The sequence below is a fragment of the Glandiceps talaboti genome, chromosome 12 (assembly GCF_964340395.1).
Source record: "Glandiceps talaboti chromosome 12, keGlaTala1.1, whole genome shotgun sequence".
Lineage (NCBI taxonomy): Eukaryota > Metazoa > Hemichordata > Enteropneusta > Spengelidae > Glandiceps > Glandiceps talaboti.
In genome coordinates, this window is record NC_135560.1 from 19404220 (window position 1) to 19428694 (window position 24475).

General features: G+C 34.1%; 1 protein-coding gene across 1 annotated transcript; it reads left to right on the top strand.

Moving 5' to 3' along the window:
• LOC144443231 (alpha/beta hydrolase domain-containing protein 17B-like) lies at positions 1-22492 on the top strand. Its single transcript, XM_078132649.1, has 2 exons — positions 1-800; positions 16773-22492. The coding sequence occupies exons 1-2, from the start codon at positions 154-156 to the stop codon at positions 16993-16995; spliced, it is 870 nt and encodes a 289-aa protein (XP_077988775.1). The 5' UTR covers positions 1-153; the 3' UTR covers positions 16996-22492.
• The last annotated feature ends 1983 nt before the right edge of the window (positions 22493-24475 follow it).

The window sequence follows — 24475 nt, forward strand, 5'->3', positions numbered from 1 at the left end:
TCAGTTCCGTGACACTGTTACAGAATCCCAAAGGTTATCAACATTTCGTGAAACAGTGTCCATCTGGATGACAATTATTGATCGTGAGTAGCGACAGATAACTATATACTATCTGAACACTTTGCCTACGAGGTCGAATTTGAAGAATTCCAAATGAATGGGCTATCGTTTGGCGAGTTGTGTTGTCTGTTCTGTTGTCCGCCATGTCCATCGAGGATAGCGGCAAAGCTTGCCTTTCTTCCACCGGAACCAACATATTCCCTTATAGCTGACGAATCTGGGAATAGGCATAGTTTACATCTAACAGAAAGAGCCGAATGGCAGTATTCACAACGGGAACTGGACGCTATTGAAGTATTCCAAACGCGGACAAAAAAAGGAAATAGAATTGCTTGTATATTTGTAAGATGTTCAACAAATCCTCGATTCACACTTTTATTCAGTCACGGAAATGCCGTCGATATTGGCCAGATGAGTAGCTTTTATATAGGCTTAGGTACTCGCATTAGTTGTAACATCTTCAGCTACGATTACTCAGGTTATGGCGTAAGCACAGGGAAGCCATCAGAAAGAAATCTATATTCCGACGTGGATGCAGCCTGGCAGGCACTACGTACACGATATGGTATCAGCCCAGAAAATATCATATTGTACGGGCAGAGTATAGGCACCGTACCAACCATTGATCTGGCCTCGAGGTTCGAGTGTGCTGCTGTTGTGCTGCATTCACCTTTAATGTCAGGCATGAGAGTGGCATTCCCTGACACCAAACGAACCTGGTGCTTTGATGCTTTCCCAAGGTGGGTATACATTTAGATTTGACCATGGTTAGATTTAGGTTATGTAAAGGAATTTTTGTCATGTCATACTTTGATTTTACCGAATGCAGAACATTCACAGTGGAATGTCAGTTTTATTACAACTATTGCTCACCTCAAATATATCGAGATATAAAGAAGGAATTACAACTAAAAATGTATTTGATTGGAATTGAGAAATAATATAAAGGAATAAAAATTCCAAACAAAAACAAAAAGTACATGACACTGTCACAGTATTTATTTTAAAAAATGTTTTAATGATATTATTGACCAGTTTATTTATGTGTACAGTTGGAAGAATTTGACATATGTTAATGATTTATTTTGAGTACTGGCTTATATATTTTTGAAAGAAACAAATCTGTGATTAAATACATGTAAAAGGTGTGCCAGCTGTGTTATCCATGACATTGTGGATGTACAGGTATAGATTCCAACTAAAGGTCAGACAATTAAAATGTCAAGGTTATAAATATGGTATTGATATCACAGGCATACACTTACATGTACATACTCTACCTACTTCCATAATCAAATCTGAACAGTTATGACACGATGTGTATCACATTTTGATAATGTGAACATTTTGATAAGTAAGTTTATAGTCATGTTGGAATCAGTTTTGAGAAAACCATTGTTCTGATCAAAACTCAGAAGTTAAGGTGTCATCGTAGGTGGTTCTGTCTTAATTAGATTTCAACTGTAATTCAGCAACTGTGTGTAAAGCCATTGAAATGATGGGAGTTAATCACCTTTGGAGATTTTTACAATCATTATCCCCACGTGGGTCATCCAGAAGATAGCTCTAACAGGAAGTCTATGTATGTAGGAGTGTATACAGTCGGAGTCCAACCATTCTCAGTGTGTGTCATTGTATAATATATGCATGTATGAATTTTTTTTCGCAGGACATCATATTTAAAGGACGCGATTTGTTTATTTAGTAAACTTCACAAATTTGCCCATTGAAAAAAGATTCAATTCAAACATACATGTACATCAACACTTTTTGGTATTATATTATTGCATAGCTGTTCCTCCTTCGGCCTTCCATGCATTTATGTGATAATAAGTGTAATTTGTGAAAATGTTTCAGGGAATTTGACTATAAATTTATGTACCTTTGGGATGTGAATGTATAGGAGAAGTCTAACAAGTAAATTTTTTTAATCCTACACCCACTTCTATTTAGTGTTGGAATATGTCAGAAGTACTGACCGTATATAGCCTTGACATTTTCAGGAAATGGTTTTCTAGTAAAATCAAATGTCAATAGGGTACACTCATTACTGTCATGCATAAATTTGTGTGTAATTTCTCAAAACCATCACGAAAGAGAACAACAAATAAAAATGGGCTTATCTCAAATCCCTCCCCCACATACATGTATCTTTGTTATCTGTGATAATCTATATTATCATTTGTAAGCATAGTGGAATGATTGATATGTACTCATCTGGAGGTGGGCAAATCAGATTGTACATATGAACACACATTAGTAAATGTTATTATCCACATCATCATGCAAGTAGAAAGGGAATATTGAGAAGTATGAAAGCCCAGACATTTTGATTGATGCCACAGTTCTGAAGGTCACATTTTCTTGTTCTCATCGCTGAACTTGTAGAGATTTACCAAATTCTGACATGTGTAATCATGCTACTGTAATACCATGGATAAAAGATTTAACATTTACATTGTACTTATATTTATATACCGTGCCATCATTTCCTGAGTGAATATGATCTCATGTTGCCTCATTTGAAAAGAATAGGTATTCAGAAATTAGGACTGAAAAAGGTAATGTAAATTTGTTCAGTGTTCAGTTGTAATGAGTTGATTCACTATATACATGCAGTTGAGTCATATCACAGGGTTCCTTGAAGGCCATCAGATAACAAATTTAAATATTCCAATTGCCAGTGTATGCCCTACTTTTCATAACCGAAGGTGAAGTCACTTAACATATCAGGTGGACAAAACTACAACTGTCTTAGCCAGGAAACTAAAATCTTTTCAACACGTTTCATGTCTTTGTGATTTAATTTTCTTTAAATAGTACAGTGGTATTCATTGGTGAATCTTAGAAAATCAATCTCACCAAATGGTACAACGGACAAAGTTTGGTTTACTTTGCTGCGCAGAATTATAAAGCAGTAGTATGAGTAATGTTATAAATGCCTGGATGTACGTACATGTACAGTGTGTCCCTTGTACATGTAATATTATAAATGCCTGGATGTACGTACATGTACATGTATGTAGTGTGTCCCTTGTCGTGTTATAAATGCCTGGATGTACGTACATGTACATGTATGTAGTGTGTCCCTTGTAATGTTATAAATGCCTGGATGTACGTACATGTACATGTATGTAGTGTGTCCCTTGTAATGTTATAAATGCCTGGATGTACGTACATGTACATGTATGTAGTGTGTCCCTTGTAATGTTATAAATGCCTGGATGTACGTACATGTACATGTATGTAGTGTGTCCCTTGTCATGTTATAAATGCCTGGATGTACGTACATGTGCAGTGTGTCCCTGGTAATGTTATAAATGCCTGGAACGTACATACATGTACATGTATAGTGTGTCCCTTGTAATGTTATAAATGCCTGGATGTACGTACATGTACAGTGTGTCCCTTGTAATGTTATAAATGCCTGGATGTACGTACATGTACAGTGTGTCCCTTGTAATGTTATAAATGCCTGGATGTACGTACATGTATAGTGTGTCCCTTGTAATGTTATAAATGCCTGGATGTATGTACATGTACAGTGTGTCCCTGGTAATGTTATAAATGCCTGGACATACATACATGTACATGTACAGTGTGTCCCTTGTAATTTTATAAATGCCTGGATGTACGTACATGTACAGTGTCCCTTGTCATGTTATAAATGCCTGGATGTACGTACATGTACAGTGTGTCCCTGGTAATGTTATAAATGCCTGGACGTACATGTATGTGCATGTACATGTACAGTGTGTGCCTGGTAATTAGCAATTGCATGACATCCAGTACCAGCTGGAAATAAATCACTTCATCTTTATAACTTTATAACTCTCACCAAGTCTCCATATCAAAAGAATTCGACATTCCATCAAATTATCATCACTAGTCTCAAGTGATCTCTACTAGAAGGAATTTTAGATGTGTCTGAGAAGGGAAATTGTATGTAGATGCAATCTAGTGGCGAAAATGAAGGCAGGGAAAAGAAAACACAATAATTCCATTTGTGAGAAGATGTTTTGTGAAACCTCTGACATTTTATCAATAGATTTACACAGTTTTAGGTCAGTTGTAACTGTGAAAGTGACTTCACATTGTTGGAAGTAGCACAGACTTTACATTTAGAGTGTCAGTGTTTCTTTATTCCCTAAAGGTTTCAGTTTATTTAAAGTCACAGAGTCTGTCTATGGTTTGTCATTGCTACACTCACTTCTGTCACAGGTGAAACCACTTTTGTCTTCATTTTATTGAATGTCATAGTACATACAAAATGTAGAATGAATTGATGATAACGACATCATACATGTACCATAAACACCTCTATTACCAAACAGAGTTATAGCTCTACTCGAACTGAAGACAATGTATCTATTGAGAAGAACAGTTGGCTCAATGTGTACACGTACTCTAGCCTGTTTTGTAAACCAAACAATATGAAGGAAACTGGTACAAGTAACATCATCAGGGTTAGGAAATCCCTGATATTAGACAATGTAGAATATGAGTGTTGATGATTTGATTCTTACAGGCTTTATCCAAAGCAAAATAGTAGTTATCATCAGGAATCTTTAGGTGTGCCTGTGAATAAGGGTTCTTATAATATACCTAGTGATAATGCTGTGCCATGATTCGCTGGAATCAGTCACGTGATAGGAAAATAGAATGACTATTTCCCTAGGGAAATAGTTCCATCAACTTTTACATGGTCACGTGACCACCGCGAGTTCACAGCAGTTCAAAATGGCACCTCGGGTGTAATAAACGGGTGCTATAGCCCTCATGGCCAGGCAATATGTGTTCAATATATGACTGTCAGACCACTATAGAGACTATAGTGGTCTGAGATGACATGTACATGTATTGCTATACTGTATTTTGGTATGGAACTCAGGTAAGCTGCCTGGGGAACTAAGTGTCTTTAACAAAACACTGGGACAATTTTTTACCTATATTGTTGACAAGCCTGCAGACTGAATGAATTGACCTGCCTTTTGTTAAATAAGATTCCAGTGAACCTTAACATATGAGACATAATATTTCAGTGACATATTGGCAGCTTTTAGACATGTAGTCTGTCTGGACCAATGGACTATGACTACCAATAGTTCCCAGTAAACTGTATATGAATAATCTTGTCACATATTTTGTTACTTTCATTATTTTTTGTACACATTCTGATGGGAGTATCTTCAATGTTCAACTATGTATAATATGAACTACTACATGTACATGCGATATGCATACACTGTACCAGTAGTAGTATCCATGATGGTTGTGTGATACATGTAAGTCTATATTATGCATTGTAGCTGGTTGAACCGTCGTTGTCAGAATCCTGCAGACATGGTTACTGCTTTTCCTCAGCCTTTACATGTGATAATGTTCCCAGGGCCCAGAAACATGATCATCTATTTTACTATCCAATTATATTGTGGTTATGGTTTGTGCAGTGAATCTGTCTTCAGTTTATTACAATACATTATGTACTATAAATATGGAACTTCTTGTGTTCAGTGACATGACACTTGGCAAGGTTGACATTTGAAGGTGTGGGTGGTAAACCAGTATACTAATGGAAGCAGACATTTGAGTTGACCTGTTGGTGACTTGATCACACTCTTTTGTAGTCGTCACTTTTCATGTGATCTGACAAGGAAATTGCAAATTGTTGGTTGTTTTGTAGAGAAAGGTCATTGTTCATTCTTTATAATACATGTACACTCATGAAAGGCAAATGTGATTACAGACTTCAGAGGCTGAGAGGAAATAAGTACATTTATTTAACGTGATTTAACATGTTTCTAAACTTTAATGAGTTGCCAAGTTGTTTATAGTTATTCTGGTATTTACGTGTGCCATGAAAGTATAACCCCTGTGTACATACATGTACTTCCATTGTACCCTGTTAGATTTCAAAACAGTATATTATTTACAGGAGATTAATTATAAATCTAATGTGTAGTCCACATTATAAGCATAGATTCAAAGACCTGTCTGCTAACTACAAAGCTTTCCAACTGTAATCTTTTAAATTTTGTAATACATGAACATGGATAGAAAATCCTAAATGAGTGTTCTTTCCAAGTAAGTTGGTAGCCATGATGAGACTCCAGACCACTTGTTGCTGAGTTATTATCTAGAACTTGAGTTATTGTTATGTTGGCTCAAGTACCACACCAATATTTGTTATTCAGCTGTCCTTGTAATTCATTGACATGGTTCAAAGGTAATATCATAAGATTGCATATTATTAGTCATGTTCAATGAACTATGCTATGTTGTTGCTGATTAGTTGTTTCAGTGTGGGTACATTGGCTGCTGGTATTAACATTAACATGAGAAGTAGCACTGTAGCCTAAGAAAGCACAGTAATACTAATAGTAAATCAGTATGCCAGTAATTTCACAAAGGAGAACATCTATATATGGACGTGTATGTTGTTAGATGTGTACTAAAGAGATGTTCAAACAATATAGTTTAAATTGACATCATAGCAGATTTTGTACAATATTTTGCAATCGATCCTCAAATTCTACTATTTGTACATTATAATTGATAAATAATGAATTAAGTTGGGATAATGTGTGCATGCCATTAAATATTATTGATCTAGTATTTAAATAGATAGACACAAAACATACACTGTACTCACTACTGTGAAAGGGACAGCTGTCACAGACAAATATGTGAACTTATTGAAAATGTCTAACATCTTGTGGAGGTCAATAAATACATAGTTGTCAGGTAAAAATGTTACTGTAGTATGTGTACTTTATTTATAGTTTAGAGGTAGCCTTGCGAGGTTACATAAGGCATGCATAGAAACAGATTTGAAGAGAGACTTGAATCGATTTTGCAACCTTTGATGAAGGGAAACAATAGAAAATGTATAATGTAAATGGCCTTCAGATGAGTTGAGATTGTAATTGAGATGTAATTAATGTGATGTCGTAGTCAAATAACAGCCAAACACATAGAATTGTTGATAGTGCAAAGCTGTACATGTACGTCATAACTTTAGCCGTCACAGATTCTTCACTTAGAAGTTAGAATCTGCAATAGGTTCCAATATGAATGGGTTTCATGGAGGGAATCCATAGTGGAACTCACTGATTGCACACTAAAGGTCCTGCCATGATAGTAGTAATAGCCACTGAAATTGTTGGTGTGTAGTCTAGTAACTATACGTGTGGGCTCATTTTCTATGCTCTCCCTCCACCATTCAGTCAATGGCTTTCTCTAGTACACTGTTCTGTTATTACCACCGACAGCAGTAGTTTATTGCTACCGGAGTGTTGATATAAACCTGATAACATTATCGTGTTGTCATGTGACTTACTTTAAAACTGGAGGTTGAGTTTTCAGTAACTACACAAAGTAACCAATGATTACTACTGACATTACTACACCCTTTTCACAGCAGGAGATTTAGCTAGATTTTCAACAGAATTTGTCCATTTCACTATACATGGAGAGAGAGATCATAGAAAACAAACCCACGCATATACTTTCCAGAATCAGAGGGAACTCAAGGGATCAGAGATATACCTACTAAATGTATCCAACAAGTGACCAGCTAGACTAGTGCTAGCTGTTGCATCAAATGTCAGATCTCTTTTTGAGATGATTGGATACCACAAGTATATCTAGACTACGGTTCTAGACTACAGTAGTGGCCAGTTGATAGTCTGGTACTAGTGGCTGTCTCAGACAGATCAAGATACATTTGTATACATGCCTTGTTTAATCCCAGTACTGTATTACAAGTGATGTTCACGCTAACATGCCCCAGGCCAACATCAGTATAGGATAGGTTGTAATCTATATGGGAAAGTTAGCTTCATATTTATACAAACCAGTAGATAAAGTTTGGATCTTGGCAGACTTAGTTAACACCAGTCAGCCATATTTACTGTCATGGTCATGCAAATCATTTAAAATGGAATAGTTTAATCAAAGATAGAAATCTCAATATATGTTGTCTATTTTTTTCTTCATTTTGGTATGGTTTCTATGTGTTCAAAATGACAAGGTTAACTTTTGGAAAAGAAAATAACCTGTGTAGACCTAGACCTGTTCACATCGGCTCACAAGATAAAAACAACCAGACTGACAATTTGACATTAATAAAAAAGAAAGTTTATATAATTGTAAGTTCAGTAATGTTTGAATGTTCAGTGTTCAGCACCATTCTTTTCCTGATGTACATCAGTGCACTTTTTACCGATGTTTATGGTTCAGGGGCTGTTGCTGTGGCTGTGGCTGTGGCTGTGGGCTATGGGCTGTGGCTGTGGCTGAGACTGTGGGCTATGGGCTATGGGCTGTGGCTGTGGCTGGAAGGTGTGTTGTTGTGATATTGAAATGCTGGGAAGGAATCAATAACACTTTATTGTAGCAAGTCTAAGTGTTTTCATTTTTGTCTAGAAGGGAAGGGAAAGGGATTGTAATATTAAATATTTTGAGGTAACCAATAGCAATTTATTGTAGGAAGCCAAAGTATTTCTACCTTGCGGGCATTTAAATAAATAGTCTCACATGACACTTACACAAGATGGATGATAAATTCAAAAAAGTAATGCAGACCTTATATACAATTTAGTGATGTAATTATTTGATATATAGGAAATGAAAGTACATGTGAGATAAGTACCTTATCAAATATCTAGATCTGAAATACTAGTATTTAACTCAAGGGACATTATTAAATAATTGTATCATGAATATAAAAATTCAGTGGCTGATATCTGTATAGATATGATAGTGTGGTCAGTCAGGTACAGTCAAATCTACAAGAATTCTCACACATTCTACCATTCTACCCCATAATTGAATTGATATATAGAAAAGAGATTTCTACTATAATTATAAGCTATGATGGCACCATGAGAATAAGATATTGTGACAAACTTATATCACATGTCACATTGTCAGTGTTTTGTGAAGGATGGTAAGTCGGTAAAATCTACCCGAGTTCAACTCCATCACCAAATCATAGTATAGTATATGGGAAACTGTACCAGTTTTACCAAATTTGCCCCTTCCTGTTATTGGGTTTCCCAGCCTTTGGCAAAAATGCTATGTGTGCGCAGTGTTAATTCTGGCAAGGTCTGTAGTTTCCTGTTAAAATTAGATCCCATGCTATTGCCAATGGATTTAATTTTAATAGCTATCATGGTGAACTTTCACGGTGGAGTTCAGGTGGGATGGGGTATTTGTACACATAATACAGGAATATTTTCAACACAGGCTTGTATCAAAACTGAATAACACAGTTCTCATTGCGTGCATGTCATTAAATCCAAATTTGCCACAAGAATGTCACATTTAGGGTTAGGGATTTCAGAATTGATAACATTGTTGTTTTGAGGCTATCTCCCTCGGGTAATTTAAAAGAAATATGAGTTCATCTTCCTACAAAGTCTATTTTTATGAAACAAAGAAAATGTAATGTCATCTTAGGGCGAGTGTAAAATCGATTCACATTTTAAAAATACACATCTGCAAATATTACTCTCTCTCTCTCTCTCTCTGATTGATGTGAAAACTCTCTCTCTGATTGATGTGAAAAGGCTTCAGTTTAATGTGTAATGTTTTATTGAATCAAACACAGAAAAACCCAAAATAGTAAAGTGATAATGGAAAGTCTTGAAATATATTCTTAATGGTCTTTGAAGTGGTTAATTGGGGAAAGAAAGAAGTTACAGCCCTTATGATGCAGGTTTATGACAGATTAGATGTCCTGTATGCCGTGCTGTAAAGCTGACACTGTGACAAGCAATTTATTCATACTATAGTTTTATGACAGATTAGATGTCCTGTATGCCGTGTTATATAGCTGACTGTCAAATGTATATAAATTAAATGTCACAATATGAATTGGTAAACGGATGGAATTTGTGTTATAATATATCGAACACAGAATATGGATTGATGGTGGTACAACCACTTGCACCTTCATGTAAAATATCTGAAGATCAATCTACCCTCAAATGAAAGAAAATTTGTTGTTAGGAATCAAATAATAAATAAAATGGGTTTCTTTCAGTTTCTAAATAATAATAAGGGATGTCACAAAACATGTCATGTATAAGAAGTACATCAAATTGTCTTAGAGGGCAGATATGTAAATATGTATATGGTTGATGAAACAAAGCAAAGCGTGATATTCAAATAGCAATATACAGGTAGTGATTAATTGCAGTTATTTGCTCAAAATAGATCTGTAAAATTAAAGTCCTATGAACAATCAAAATTTAACACTTGCTCCTAGTTCTGTATAACAAGTAATTAAATATTAATTAAAGATCCAGGAGTACGCCTATGTATCAAATAATGAAAGCTTAACCTGGTAATTGGTCTTTGATAGATTAAGACTTTGTAGAGCTGATACCATAATTACAAATTGACGTAAAATAAATGCAATAAATTTTGTGAATAAATGATCGTAAAATTTGATTTTAATATTGCAGAAAATTTCATACATGTAGGATCATATTAGAATTAGAAAAAATGTGGTTAAATATGTCGTTATTGAAATGAATGTTTTAATATTGAACCTAGCAATGTCAGTATTCATACAAAAAAATTGCAATATGGAATTATTGAAATCTGTAGAAACTGTAACTAACAATATGGTATGTGTACGCCTGACATAGAAGAATGGAGGCTAAGCTGTGTCTATAATACCAAATACTGGCAAGCTAGCTATTTAAACCTAACCAGCGCTTAGATTTCTCTCAAAGTATCGCAAAATTGTACACTCTCATGAATAAGGGCCATTAGGATATGATTCTTTTGTTGAAACCAACCTTTCATATAGCTCTACCAGACAACTATTTTTCACATCCTATTTAACATAGGCTTTTTAACCCTGTGCCTGTGAAAACCATCACAGTGAAATCCAGTCTAGCAGTGTAGTATGTAACTGTTACCTTGTTTGTTTGTTTGTTTGTTGCATATATTGTACATTGTACATGGTAAACCAATATCTTCATCACATTATCATACATGTATTGTCTGTACATTTTTAGTACAGCACTACAAATTCAGTATCCCATAGTAAGGATGAAGTGGCTGCAAGCAGAAACATCTCTAGGATGTAGACCGCTACCTTGTATATATTTCTTTCACAATTCTGACAGGTCACAGAATTGTTTCCCATTATTATTGACTTTATTTAATCTTGTTGTTGAGCCATTTCCAAATAAATCAGCAATATACAAGACAAAATATGGTGTCTATGCTTTATTATAGTGATCTAACAACTCCTTTTTAAAAAATATATATATTGGAGGGCCAGTAGGTAGTCTTAAAGTAAATGTGTGTGTTTTATTAATTACATGTACATGTTGTTTGTTTTTATGACATCTACAATGTAATGTATGCACATAACCTGATAGTCTACAATGTATACATGTAGTTGCTGTAATGTTGTATACATGTACCTATAATGTAAAAATGAAATATAAGAACATACACCCACTATCATTCAGTATATACAGGGTCATTTCGTGTGTCGAATGATTTTATTAGAAGTGTTTCTTTGTAATCAGACATGCAGTGGATATTGAATCACTCAGGCATATGAAATCTCATTATTTTTACTATGTCATGTGTATACTATGGTAGACTATGTCTATTGATGTGTAATTTATAGTTGTATGTAATCTTATATAGTTGACACTGTCCATTCAACTCAAGGCAGAATTGGACTTCTTTACTGTAATGTGTGAATCCTAATATATCATTGTAAAGCAAAGCAGTCCTACACCAGTTATTATTAGTCGTCCGGACGGGGACTAATGGATTGGGTTCCGACGGATTTTTTCAAACTTGGTACAGGGTCAACATACTATGGCATACATATGCACGTCAATTTGTTTTTTATGATCCAATATGGCCACCTAGCAGCCATGTTGTTTGCGAATTTTCCATGTCCAAAGCCATGTCGGACATGCTCGAACAGATCTCATTCAAAGTTGGTATTAGCACAGTGTTCTACGACATACATGTGCATATTCATTGTTGTCGTGATACAATCCAATATGGCTGCCTGGCAGCCATTTTGTTTGCGAATTTTCCATGTCCAAAGCCATAACTCAGACATGCTTGAACAGATCTCATTCAAAGTTGGTATTAGCACAGTATATGACATACATGTGCATATCCATTTTCGTCATTATACAATCCGATATGGCTGCCTGGCAGCCATATTGTTGGCACAGTTTTCATGTCCAAAGCCATAACTCAGACATGCTTGAACAGAGTAGTGATATCAAAAACAACCATATGAGGCCAAACAACATTAACCAGGTTTGAAAATGACAACATAAACTGCCAGTTCCTTAGAACCCAATCATAGCGGGGACTATGTCATTTTCAATTACTTGTATTAAGTATAATTGACTGTTTTTTGCAGTGTTATATAAAAGTAGTCTGCATATTAGGAGTTATAATTCGTTTTCCAATCCTAGACTCTTTTTGACAGAATAACCCAAAATTCCATAAATGTACTTTTAACTATCGGGGCTCAAAATACATGGCTGCACAACATGCACTAATGCATGTTGATATTGCCTAGTGGAGGTGTTTATTTCTAGGACTCAATTCTATTTTAAAACCCAGGTGCATGGCGTACATATCAGCTATCATATGAAAAGTTCAATACAATACAATCTCTTCAGAATAACTGCAAATATCTTTAAATTGTTGATTAGATATTCAAATTGTTGGTTTTCGCATGAATCACAGGATTTTATCAAATTGTTGGTTTTCACATGAATTACAGGATTTTATCAATCCATCAATGGACCAGACATTTCATTAATGCAGAAGTTGACAGTAAACCATGCTAGCCATATCCATAAGACTTGAGATTCCACATCACACGTCACAAGCAAGACATTACATTGTTAATATCCGGTAGTGCATTTATATATACCTGTTTCATGTGCCATTAGTATACAGGTAGTTAGTCAAATTGAGGATGCATACAGGGTTACATATATGTAAGGTAAAACCTAACTAGAAAAAGATATCATTGTAAAATTTTATGTTATCATGAGGTTGAAATAAAAAATCTTTCAAACATGCAGTGAGTGTGCGCATTGAAATTTATCCGCACACAATATCACAGTTATAGTTTGCCCATTAGTAGCTTGATTGTTATACAAAGATGTATTTGTCGTCAATACTTGATGTAATTAGCATACACTATTTCTTCCATCATATTTATACCTTCATTACTTATTTTAAATAGGTATAAATTAATGTTTGTATTTTGGACTGTCACTGATTGGTGATAAATTTTGATAAGTATTGAGTAATTTCAGCCATACCCAAAGGTCAAATATTGTACTTGAATACATCCATTAAGGAGTAGCAGTAAATTACGGAAAAGAATATTAAAAGTGCTTGACAATATGACAAAAGAATAATGAGTTTATATCATGTATTTGAATGACACAGTGTATTATACCACACAAGCCAAGTTGAACACATTCAAACAAAACATGGAATTTGAAATTCAGGCTGAAAATCGAAAAATTGTGGATAAGAATATATATACAAATGTATATTCTTATGATGTTGACTATACTTCCTGTTCAAACTATCAGTTGTTATTACTGTCCCTATAATAAATAATGGTTTTATAGCTACCATTAGCTATTTCTATACAGTAAAGTACCAACAACCTTTATGTATTTCTGTGTGTATTGGAAGTACATGGTACATGTATTATGATGGTTCTAAAAGTAACATATAATTATTCCATTATAAGTAATACATTTATAATAGATAACAAGTACATGTACTTTATAGCTTACCTGTCATTGTAAGGTAATATGTCTGTCTGTCACTAAATGTGAGATTGGACATCATATTACAGTTCATTATAAGGCTGTCTGTTACTAAATGTGACATTAATGTCATAACACAGTTCTTGTCCATCTACCATATTAGTGTTATGGTAACTACTACATGTATATATCAGTGCAATATAGGGTTATTTATATGACAAAATGGATGTTGGTTTGTTTATAAAAATGATTATATCTCACCATTAAACATAGCTGTAATACTGTGTTAGTTTTAGAGATACAGTGTATAGTATTGTATGTTTTCCTTCAACAAGGTACACATGTGTACACACACATGTTAATCCCTACATGTAATTTCTGAGCACCCACTACAAGCACTAGATGAAATGAAATTCATTTTGATTTACGAAATCCATAATTATGAAATCATGATGGATTGTATACCACCTAGTAGTGGTAAAGCCAGCAAAGAGACAGTTTCTCAAAGCCTGTCGATCTGAACAGGCAAAACATTACTTGTAAGCAATAAGAACCCTTCTACGTGATACAAGAACTTATTACTATGTTTTACTGACCGGATGAATGTGTTTATATTATTCGGGACAACATGTATACTGCCATCAAAAAGTTGCCAAACCCTACATGGAATTCATGATCTCTGACCAGTAACTACAAATCACATGTAGTGTTTCTCAGGACGCTCTTTAAAAATTCAAGAGTGAATACTTATACATGTAATGATACAGTTTTCTGTACCATCAATGAATTGATGTGTAATGTCAAGAATTACCAGAAAGAGGTGAAAATCCAACATTTTGTGTTCTGACAATACAACTTGGTTTTTGACATGAGAAAATAAACTAATATTACACATGTAGTTATCTACAAATGTATTGTATATGCTGCTACCAGTAATGAGTGCAGTTATTGAAAGATACATCGTGAAGAATGACATGTTTGTATCAAAGTGAATTTCACTGTGGTGTTGTAAGTTCAAATGTAAATTATTGTCATTACATTGTTCAATAATGATACATGGATTGCTAGAGGTGAGAACTTGACAAGAAAACTGACAAAAATATTAATTTGAAAATAACGTCAATTTATTCATCCTTGCAAGTGATTAAAAAATGTAATTATTGTCATGATAATTTCTGATTATACTTCCATGATGAGTTGCCATGGTTTCAGATACATGCAGTTTATTACCAAGCATTGAATACAATGATTAATATATCATAACACTTTTCACAAACCATATGCTCTAAGTACTTTACCCCATGGCATGAAACTACATTATAGTACGCTGACTGGTCTCATGAGAAAAAAGCAATCACTTTCATCCCGTTTGTTTGTTCATAGTAAGTGAACAAAACTTAAAATGCACTTTAAATAAAAATAACTATAATATGAAATATTGGATTACATTGTAAACAACACATTATGCTATGCATTGATAAAAATATTGGTATTCTACAGCAAATTTTTGAAGTGCTCTCGTCAATTTTGGCATTAATTTCTGTAATGATTATGTATCAGTTTTGATCAATATGCAAATACCTAAAATATAGCATTCAAATATAGTTTTATATACATATGATATAGAAACACTTTTCTTGGCTCTGCCAAATAATATAAATGACATTTTGAATTGTAGAAATCAATAGCCATAGCTCAGAAATCAAAAACCACAGCTCAGACATTTGAAATTTATATACATTTTTATATGACTCACAAAGGTGTAACATTAACATATTATATAGTAGTTTGACATTCAAAGAGAATAGGTTAGAGACCTCAGCTGGTTATGAGTAACGTCTATTTTACTGACAATTGTTGTGAAAGAGAGACATATGTGACTCTATCGGACTTTTGTGACAAATTCATGTACAATGTAACTTACATACTGAGTCTTACTTACCAAATACTTGTGTGTATACATATATGTATCCATTTATTTTGTTAACTTTTCTAAATTTATATATATGCAAAAAGTACTACATTATGTTTCTAAAATAATTATGGTGTCGTCTTTGTTTTTAATATAGAACTTGTCACCTATGCAAATTTAAAGAAAACAAAATGAGGACTCCTTTTAATTTTAATTTAATCATTAAGAAAATGAACATAGTTAAGCCAGCAATTATTTGTCACATACAAATAATACATTATATGTGACCAAAAATATTTATCAGCTTGGTAGATTAAATAATTTACAATGGTTATAACACATAATCAGTTCAAAGTGTTTTAGCATTGAGCTTTTGATCTGTCTTGGTTGACAATCCTCATCAGAATGACAAATTCCATAGTTACAGCTGACCACTGACCACATACTGTATGTGATTCACATAGTACTTTCAGGTGCAAAAGTGTTTATTGGAAATGTTATTAATGCAGCACTGTGTATATACATACTATAAACCAGATATACCTGGACCGGATGTCAAATGTAGTACTTGTCTTTCGCTAGACCAAAATTAATATGTACTATTCACACTAAGGTTAAGTTCAATTTCAACTACAGTGAAGCAGCCGATTGAATTCAAGGACTAAAAGTTGTTAATGTTACTAGAAGTGCTGTACATGTATATGTAGTAGACATGGGGCAGAAGCACATGCAATGGGTTAAATTCACCTCTACCATGTCATCCTGTCTATTACTATGACATTTCAATAGTGCACACATTTTAATAGTATATACAGGAAGCCTTTCAAAAGGTTGTCTGATTTGAAAATAATGAGGGGCAGGGGAAATTACATCAACTGCCAATACAGGCAAGATTACCTCACCAATCATTAGGAACCTTCCTAAGATATCAGACCAAACCAGACTTCCAGTTTCATGTACATACTCTAACCTTTTTCTTTTTGTTCATTTTTTTTTTGCAGTATTGAAAAGGTTGGTAGAGTTATGTCACCAGTGCTTGTGATACATGGCACAGAAGATGAAGTGATAGATTTCTCACATGGTCTGGCTATCTACGAGAGATGTCCCCGAGCCGTTGAGCCACTGTGGGTCGAAGGAGCTGGACACAATGATGTAGAGCTGTATGGACAATACCTGGAGAGACTTAAACACTTTGTGACTCATGAATTAACTATTGCTAATTGATAACTGGGTACCAGTGATAGGCTCAAATTCTAAAGATTCACCTATGTCAATACCTGTAGACATGAGTGTGTATAAATGAACTATTTGTGCAGATTTCAGATGTAGTTTTGAGTTTAACGACAAGTGTATGTGTGAATTGGGGCCAGTGTTTTGTTTTGTTTTCATTGTCAAAAAGGAATTTGTTCATTTATAAAGAAAGTGACCCCCTGTCCAACTTCCACCCAGATACAAACCTTAGTACATGTATCTGTGTAGTTGAGTGTCAGTTATTTGTACAACATTTCAATCTAGTACAGATGAAAAGATAAATGATTATCTCTGTGTGAAATCACTTGAACACTCAGAAATTATCTAGGAATCCAGTATCTATTGAATTTGAAAGTATTATCAGCTCAAATAACCAAAAAAAAAAAGCTGATAACAAGTATGAGATAACTGAGTTTTTTTAATTGGAGTCTCTTCATAATGAACAAGATTACAAAGCTACTTATCTCAATGACTCATCACAAATGTATACTAGACAACTACAGATAATACATGGACATGAGGAAAAAAGTATTTAGTGCTCTCTAGTGTATCCAGCATGTGAAAAAACCCCACAGATATATCAAGATATGTTTGAAACACTTGTGAAATGAGGCTTTATGCTAAGACATAGTATTCTTAAAAAAACATAGGTTCCATAAATAATCTTTCAGAATTTGTGAATTATATGTAGGCCAATGAATTATAAATACATTTGAATGATATTGAATATTAATGTTACAATTAGTAATGTCGCACTCTCATCTCAGATGTCATTGTAAACACCTTAGAAGTTTGTTTATTTCATTCAAAAACATGTCCTGTTAACATACAGTAAGATTTGTGTGGATCAGAGACAACCCTTGTGCCAAAATTCATCAAGAACTGTAAATACACCTGATGGACATTTAGCTTTCCAAATGACAACACTTTGCGTTAGATACAGCTTCTAACAATGATTTATCAACACAGTCTGTATTTTAACATCCCTAACCCTAATGTTACTTAAAGCCTTCATTTTGTAGGGTTATAAAACAGAGTAGGGTATACAACATATGTAATGGGCCCAGTGTTATATAGTCTTGCCATGGTGGGGACTCTGATAATACTAACCCTAATATTACTTGTCTCCTGTATTTTGTATGGGATACAAAGCAGGCTAGGGTACACACAAATTGAGTCCAGTGTTCTTCAGTATTTCCATGGTGGGTACTCTAACATCCCTAACCCTAATATTACTTGTCTCCTGCATTTTGTATGGGATACAAAACAGACTATGGTACTCAACATTTCAGTCTTGCCCTTGCCATAAGAATAGAGTGGATTTGGTAATACACCAGTGACACAAGTTTTGTTGTTCTTAGAGCTGGAAATAGAGGTTGTACATATACATGTAATTGAGTAAATAGGAAGGGGGCTGAGAGTTATCTTGTATTTTCATAACACCCTATTACCTGTATTGTTACTGGTATTCAGTAATTAGCATGTACATATTACTGTGTAGGCATGGCTTTAATTTAATGGAACCATTAAAATAACTAATTATCACTTAGCCGTATGATGAAAATATCAACCCTATGCATTACCAAGTGTGAACATAGTATTTATACATGGAAACAAGAAATCTTAAAAAAATTAAAAAATTAAAAAAAATTTTAAAAAATGACTTAAAATGTACTTTTTAAATGAACAATTCCTTTTTGACTGAGAATAGAAACAATGAAGTTTAGCTTTGAACTATTAAACAATGTATCATTCCTTTCTGATTTGCATTATTATTATTATTATTATTGTGTTATTAATTTTACCATGATTTTGACATTATTTTTTCCCAATGCTAGTTTTCCATCAACGAGTTGATAAAATCTATTATTTAGTAATATATATTTATTCCAGTGTAATGTCAAGCATACCGTTGTATTTGCAAACTTTGCAGTTGGTTTTGAAATATCAACCAAAATAGATTGAATTTACCTGTATGTGTGTGATGAATTGCCTTAATATCACACTTTTTGATATACAGCTTCTTCTATGGCATATTTTGCATGATGCTCCCTGTTTTGCAGCCCCCCCCCCCCCCCCCACCTCCTCACAATTTAGCATAATTTGTGTTTTCTTGTAACAAATGCAACAAATTGATAGCATGTCAAATCCAGAAAAGAAATCTGAAATTTAGAGATATTGTCTATGACCTTTATTCTTTGTTTCATGAGGTCAATGACCTGAAATAACCCCTAAATTGTCTCACCAAAATGCGTGAAAGCAAAAAGTTAATATAATACCATACATCACCTTTAGTCTAAATGATTATTTGTTCAAGTAAACAAAATGGCTACCAAATGAAATGGAGGCATCAAAGTTTTGTCTTACTCCCAACCCATTATACCATAACTGATTAAAATCATTTGGACTAACCATCAAAAGACAAGGTTTTTACAAGAATGACCCTGTATGACTTTGACACAAATATCTGAATTTTGAGAGAATGTAGATGTGTATCAGTTGAAAGAAGTCAGATTTGTGGGTCATATAATTATATTGAATTTATCCTGCCTTACAGGTATGTGCAGCTTAACAAACCACCTTTTTTTTTTGGATCATACACACACATTTATTATATTATTACAGTATACACTGATTTGAATTGTGTGATAATACATTGTGATAGTGAATTCATGAAAAAAAAAGTGTTTGTTCTGTCTTATCTTAATATGTAAAGGTGATTTCATGCATGTGTGAGTTGAAATTGTCTCTCCAAGCATTTTGAACTGTGAAGAGGTCTTGGAAATATTACAAATATCACCATTTAATTGGCAATAGAGTAGTTTACAATAGAAAATACTATTTTTACATTTACTCCAAGTATGTTATTCATTGTTATCTAGTAGGAAAGAACACTTTCCTGGTCCGTCAGGGCCATAGTAGATGTATGATAATGTCTTTTTTTTTTGGTAGTTTTTTTCTCTCAATGTCTAACCCTTTGAAGTGTATATGTAATGTATGTATTCAGACATTTTTGTGTTAATAATATAGTATTTGCCTAATAATGAGGAATATGAATATTTGCACCGTCACATAAATGTACACTACTGTCGATTCGACTTGATTTACGCCGTTAATTTGCACCTTCCATTTCCGATTTACATTTTGCAAAACTTTTCTTGTAAGAATAAAATGAGGGACTTTTATTCTGCAGAACTTCTGCTACCCTATAGTCTGTAAATATGGCTGAACCCTATTGTTGGGTGAATCTATTTATCACAGAGAAAGGATGTTATCCTGTGTACTGCCATGAGAGACATTGATTGTAAAACTGACGTTCATTTTGTTTTCATTTTCTTCCACTGAATAGTTACTAACAGATATTTACCGGTATAATAATTTTAGGTTGTTACTATCTTTCATGTAGACACGTTATAAGCATACCAGTTGTCTCAGGATTGCTAGAATAAAAATTTAATTGCGACCAAAGCATGCTGAATTTTTACTGTTGAAATGTTGTGTAAATCTCAAATTCACATACATCACCTTCCCAATGATTAGACTGTTGAAAGACAATGACATGAATGAGAAACGTGTTTATTTCTGTCGCAATCTTTCAAACGTGCATAAAATTGCCAGTATGGTAGAATTGTATTATACCCTTCTACTCTGTGTTATTTTTCAATGTAAAATGATGTATTAAGTAACTGCATGCCATATCTACTGTTTTACTATACACATGTATATTACAGGTTATACTTTGATAGTCTTGTTTCTTTCAAAATTTCCAGAGCAAAAAATTTATTTTGAGTATCTGAAACTCTTTCAAAGTGCGGAGGTCAGTACATGTATTTGGGTCAGCTGAATGTACAGCACTCAAATGTGAAATACCAGAAATGATATGATCTTGAGAATTGTGCTTCGTTATCCCTACCTCATGTAAGATCCTATTAAATGCAACATATCTTGTGCTAGAAATATGCAATCATTAATCCTAACTAGAATACTGCTTGCAAGGCACTGTACAATACTTTACCCATAATTCTCTCTGATTTGTATGCTTGAATGTTCCTTATCAATGAACCAGATTTCTGAACAGTTCAAGCACAAGTACGTTTGAGTATTATGTAACAAGTATGTTGATGAATCGAAAGGAAAGTTAAAAAATTTTGTCGAAAAATGCACCCAAAACCCAAATAAAAGGTACTTTGAATAAAGTGCTTTTCAACTTTATCACTAACTTGTATAGTTAGTGTGTAGAAAAGTCTTAACATGTAAATTTCTTGTGTTACATCTAGTACATATCATTCATGCAGATCGAACAGGTACATCTGTTTTCCTTCATTTCCTTGCAAAAATCCTGAATGTCTTTCAAGAAAGTCTGTTGAAAAATGTATAAAATTGCTATCGACATCAATCATTGATATCTATACCAGTGAAAATGGGTATACAGAAACTCATCAGTGGCAATTCTATGTTGTCAAAATTTCCAAAATGTTTTCAGACAACCCTGTGCATTGGTGAGACATTCTGACTTCAGAGATGTCATGTCTGCAAGTACAAATCAGAGAGGGTTGTGGGTAAAATAGTGTACAGTGCAAGGACAAGGGAGGTGTCACTTTATTGGAAGTGGACAATTGTATTGTATTATTCGAATTACCGGTAACAAAAACTCTACACAGATGAATGTATACCTGGTCATTTAGAGGAATATCTACTATATTACGAATTGTAATTTACCATGTTTGACTTTGAGTTTGACTCCAATTTATCATATTTATGTTACGTCTGTTATCATTCTTGCGAGTCATAGCATATTTTTCTGCTGACTCAAAAAATAATACTTCTTAATGGCGCATCTCAGACGATGCCGTCAAGAGGCCTGTGATTTTGTGACCATTGTCATTAATATGATATTATATTCTTTTGTTATTGTTTTTTTTTTAATGAAAATTATCATCAGCACTTCATGCAGAACACCCAATGGTTACGTTCAGTGTCCACAGAGGTAACATTGCACCATACCATACAGAATTGTGGTACCATTCCGTTTGTCCAAGAGTATGCGCCAGACATTTTCAGGGAAACGCACATGCAAAAAACCACAAAACAAGACTGAAATAGTGTCACAAATCAGAATTAAAGATGTCAAATTTGAAATGCATACATGTATGACTAATGTTATCTTTGTGTGCTAACCTATTCCATGAGGTCATTGATGTACAACAATACAGGCCAGACTCCACTGGGTTACAGGCTTGCCACCAGACTACAGTGACAGACATTCATGTGTGTGTTGTTGCAGCCATTTGGGTGTCCTGTAGTTGTAGTCTAATATTTGATGTGTTGATAAGTTTTTGTATTGGTATATTTTCAGTCTGTAGTATTTAAATCTTTAACTTTGTCTGTAAATGCAAAGTTTTGTGGTATCAGTCGTATACATGTCCTGTATAGTATTCTCCTTTCCTCAAATAAAGTCTTGAAATACAGAGTAGTGGTAATGAGTTTGTATGGTATGCCACATCACTCACTCACAGACAGACAGACAGACAGACAGACAGACAGACAGACAGACAGACAGACAGACAGACATACATACATACATACATACATACATACATACATACATACAAACATACATACATACATACACACACACACACACACACACACACACACACACACACACACACACACACACATACATACATACATACATACATACATAAGAAATACATACATAAGAAGTACAGTCCTGCCAGTGGGTAACTAATAAGGGCTTGCCCAAATTTGTTACTCTTTAGGGAGTTGTATTTTACATGTACTATAGCAATGTCTACACATATACACTGGTCAAAAGTAAAAATTTTGTGTTTTCCACTATATTTATTCTGTCATCTGATAACAAGCATAACAAATTATTTCTTTATTTCAAATTTCAATTTACTAAAATGTAATTGTCATAGTTTGATGTGGGCTGTCGTTTTTTTTACTAGATGTGTAGCGGAAGATTTAGTTTGTAAGCCTAATCGGGGGCGCCCTCACACATCGGCCAACGTCTTTCAGCAAGACCGTTGAGGGCGGAACGACACATATCTGCGTTCAAGATCAGCTGGTCTACTCAAATAGGAATGTATAGATTCTCCACAGGGTGATATATATATATGTGTGTGTGTGTGTGTAAATTTAGTTGTTTTTATAAAACGTAAACAAAGATGGAATCGATTGTCGTGTGTGTGTGTGGGTGGGTGGGTAGGGGGGGTACACTCCCTAGAAATTGTACACGCGATCGTGTGGTTGGACAGTTAACGTTATACACTTTACATTGACAATTAAAATGCTATGGTAGTAAAAGTGTACTTACTTATAAAATAAGGATACAGTGCCTACAGCTTCAGTGAGAGCCATAAAAAGGCGGGAAATTGCTATGGATGGCAAGGAGTCTTGGATATGCGGACATTAAGTTGAAGGGATTATCATTCTTGGCAAATACATTTAGTATCCACTTTTTAGCCGAGTCGTTAGCTTAGTATAGGTTACAGTATTGACAATGGATATCATCTACTAAGCTGTCGCTAAATATCTTTCTAAAACTTTAATATTTACACTGCTATTTCTAAACTTTATAAACTGTCGACTTTTTTAGATAAACTAAGTGCCGGTATAAACTTGCAGTGTAATGTCATTTATAACTACAGTCTGCCATTACGGCCTAAAGGAATATTCGTTCCCAAATTCTAGTACAAAATAACAGCTACAAAAGTGTTTACACAACGACACCCCTCTAACACTGACCATTTTGATCAGACTGGTTAATGCTGTAATCTCCTTTCCTAGTGAAAAGTCCAATATTGATGTGATAACTGTACATTAAAAGTACCATTATATGTCAATGTATGGCACTGTTAGACAGTAAGTGATAACAATGGGGAGCTATTATTTCGTTATCAATGGTCTGTCATTACCAATGAGGATGGCAGGGAGATTCTATTACTACGTTCTCAAAGGTTTACAAATTAATGATTTGTCAATCTGATGAATGGAATTATTGTTACTGGTACAGTTGACAACGTCGTTACGACCTCTGTCTAAATTGAGCTTACCTATTTGGTGATTGACATTCGTTTTTTTTATTTCGACAAAAGTATTGTTTTGCTAGAAGTGGGTATTTCAAAGGAAATCAAGCATCGATACCAATAGTTTTGAATTGTCGGTGTATTTTTCACATCCACTGAAGCATATCTTTATTTAAGAGACCTATTACAATAGGTATTTATTAGATTCCAAGATGACAATAGATTGAACTAGAAAACAGACACTAGATAAAGTTAAAATATAGAAACACACAACGAATATCTAATAAAGTCTGCTGATAAGTTAAGTGTCCCGTAAGTTTAAACGAATTGACATACCCACTAAAATGGTGTGTATATGTTTTGAATACTTTGGGCATAGCCAGGTCGATTGTATTCTA